General features: G+C 38.9%; 1 protein-coding gene across 1 annotated transcript; it reads left to right on the top strand.

The window, feature by feature from the left end:
- Positions 1-310: 310 nt before the first annotated feature.
- LOC107181518 (titin-like) lies at positions 311-1922 on the top strand (the record flags this gene model as incomplete). The annotated part of the gene is made up of 5 exons (XM_015557405.1): positions 311-320; positions 547-843; positions 954-1253; positions 1341-1655; positions 1747-1922. Coding segments are annotated over exons 1-5 (1098 nt in total), but the record flags the coding sequence as incomplete, so codon positions are not given.
- Positions 1923-2117: the final 195 nt, after the last annotated feature.

The raw sequence follows: 2117 nt of genomic DNA, 5'->3' as shown, positions 1-2117 counted from the left end.
ATGGTAATAATTCTTCCTCTAATTATTGTTAATACCACTACTGCTGTGTATTTGTTCAATTCTTCTAAATTTAGGAGGGCCATAGTCACAACAGTCTTTGCACATTCTTATACTAAATTTATGGAAAATAGACATTTGCTTTGCCTCTACTATCAGTTATATTTCTTCAAAGGGGAATTCATCTCAGAATTAACACAATAGGTCCCTCATAATTGCATAAATACTAAGGGAAATATCATGTAAGAACTCCCATGCCTATGCAACTACAATTTTCACTTCTCTCTGCCCCTCCTCAATATCTACATGCATAATGATGCCAGGTAAGTGATAGTCATTAGCTGTATAGAGCCACATGTAGATAAAGGATGATGACCACATGTACCTGTTCCCCAAGTTGGTATAAAGTAATTGGAGACAGATCTATTCTTTATATTGGACTGGGCTACAAAGTCTGTCTATAAATAGCTTTATGGTCACTGTGAATTCTATTTTCTATCCTTTAGTGCTTTTTGTTCCTAATGACAATATTTGTTTCTAATAATCTAGGCCCACCATCAATTGATCTAAAAGAATTCATGGAGGTTGAAGAAGGAACTGATGTTAGCATCGTGGCCAAAATTAAAGGTGTACCATTCCCAACACTAACCTGGTTTAAAGCTCCTCCAAAGAAGCCTGATAATAAAGAACCTGTGATCTATGACACCCATATCAATAAACTCGTGGTGGATGATACTTGCACCTTAGTTATTCCACAGTCTCGCAGGAGTGACACTGCCTTATATACCATTACTGCTGTGAATAACCTGGGAACAGCATCCAAGGAGATGAGGTTGAATGTCCTTGGTAAGGATTGCATGGTTTTATGAGAACTGTGTGTTTTTTCTGTTCATAAATGTAATGTTTGGCTTCAAAATTATTCTACTAATAAAGTTTTTCTTTTTAAACCATTTTAGGTCGCCCTGGCCCTCCAGTGGGACCAATAAAGTTTGAATCTATTTCAGCAGACCAAATGACTTTGTCTTGGCTCCCACCAAAAGATGACGGTGGGTCTAAGATCACAAACTATGTAATTGAGAAAAGAGAACCTAATAGGAAGACATGGGTGCGTGTCTCCAGTGAGCCCAAAGAGTGCATGTTCACAGTTCCCAAATTACTAGAAGGCCATGATTATGTATTCCGGATCATGGCGCAGAATAAATATGGCATTGGGGAGCCTCTTGACAGTGAACCTGAAACAGCAAGAAACCTCTTCTGTAAGTAGCACAGGTTTCACATACAAAGTCATTCTTATGTCTGTTTTCATAAGTTCTTATGAATCAATGTGATTATCCTTCTCACAGCTGTCCCTGGAGCACCAGATAAGCCAACAGTTAGCAGTGTGACTCGTAACTCCATGACTGTCAACTGGGAGGAGCCAGAATATGATGGAGGCTCCCCTGTGACCGGATACTGGCTAGAAATGAAAGACACCACTTCAAAGAGATGGAAGAGAGTCAACCGAGATCCTATCAAAGCCATGACTTTGGGTGTTTCTTATAAAGTGACTGGCCTTATTGAAGGTTCTGACTACCAATTCCGGGTGTATGCGATCAATGCTGCTGGTGTGGGTCCAGCAAGTCCACCGTCAGACCCAGTGACTGCTAGAGATCCCATTGGTAAGCCTTGACACCATTTGTTTTCTTTTTATTTTTTTTCCAAAGTGCCATGGTATAGTCACGAATACTAATGTATACTGGTTCTTTCCAGCCCCACCTGGTCCTCCATTTCCCCAAGTCACAGACTGGACTAAATCATCTGCAGATCTGGAGTGGTCTCCCCCACTAAAAGATGGGGGATCCAAAGTAACTGGATACATCGTTGAATTTAAGGAAGAAGGAAAAGAAGAATGGGAAAAGGTAACTAACGCTTGGTATTACGGAGATGTAATATGAATAAACTAAAAATGTAGTGGTTATTCTGAATCGCATTAACTTCCATCTGTATCTTTTGAATTAAGAAATCATATTATAATCCAAATATCTGTTATATCAAAAATCTAATGAAAGTTAAATCATGTTATTGTTAACTTATCTTTTGGTTATAAACCCTGAGAAAGTGAAATAAATGCATAGTACAGG

This window comes from Myotis davidii, unplaced genomic scaffold (genome assembly GCF_000327345.1).
Source record: "Myotis davidii unplaced genomic scaffold, ASM32734v1 C64322146, whole genome shotgun sequence".
Classification (NCBI taxonomy): Eukaryota; Metazoa; Chordata; class Mammalia; order Chiroptera; family Vespertilionidae; genus Myotis; species Myotis davidii.
Note: the sequence above shows the minus strand (reverse complement) of the source record. Positions and strands in the feature narration are given on the sequence as shown.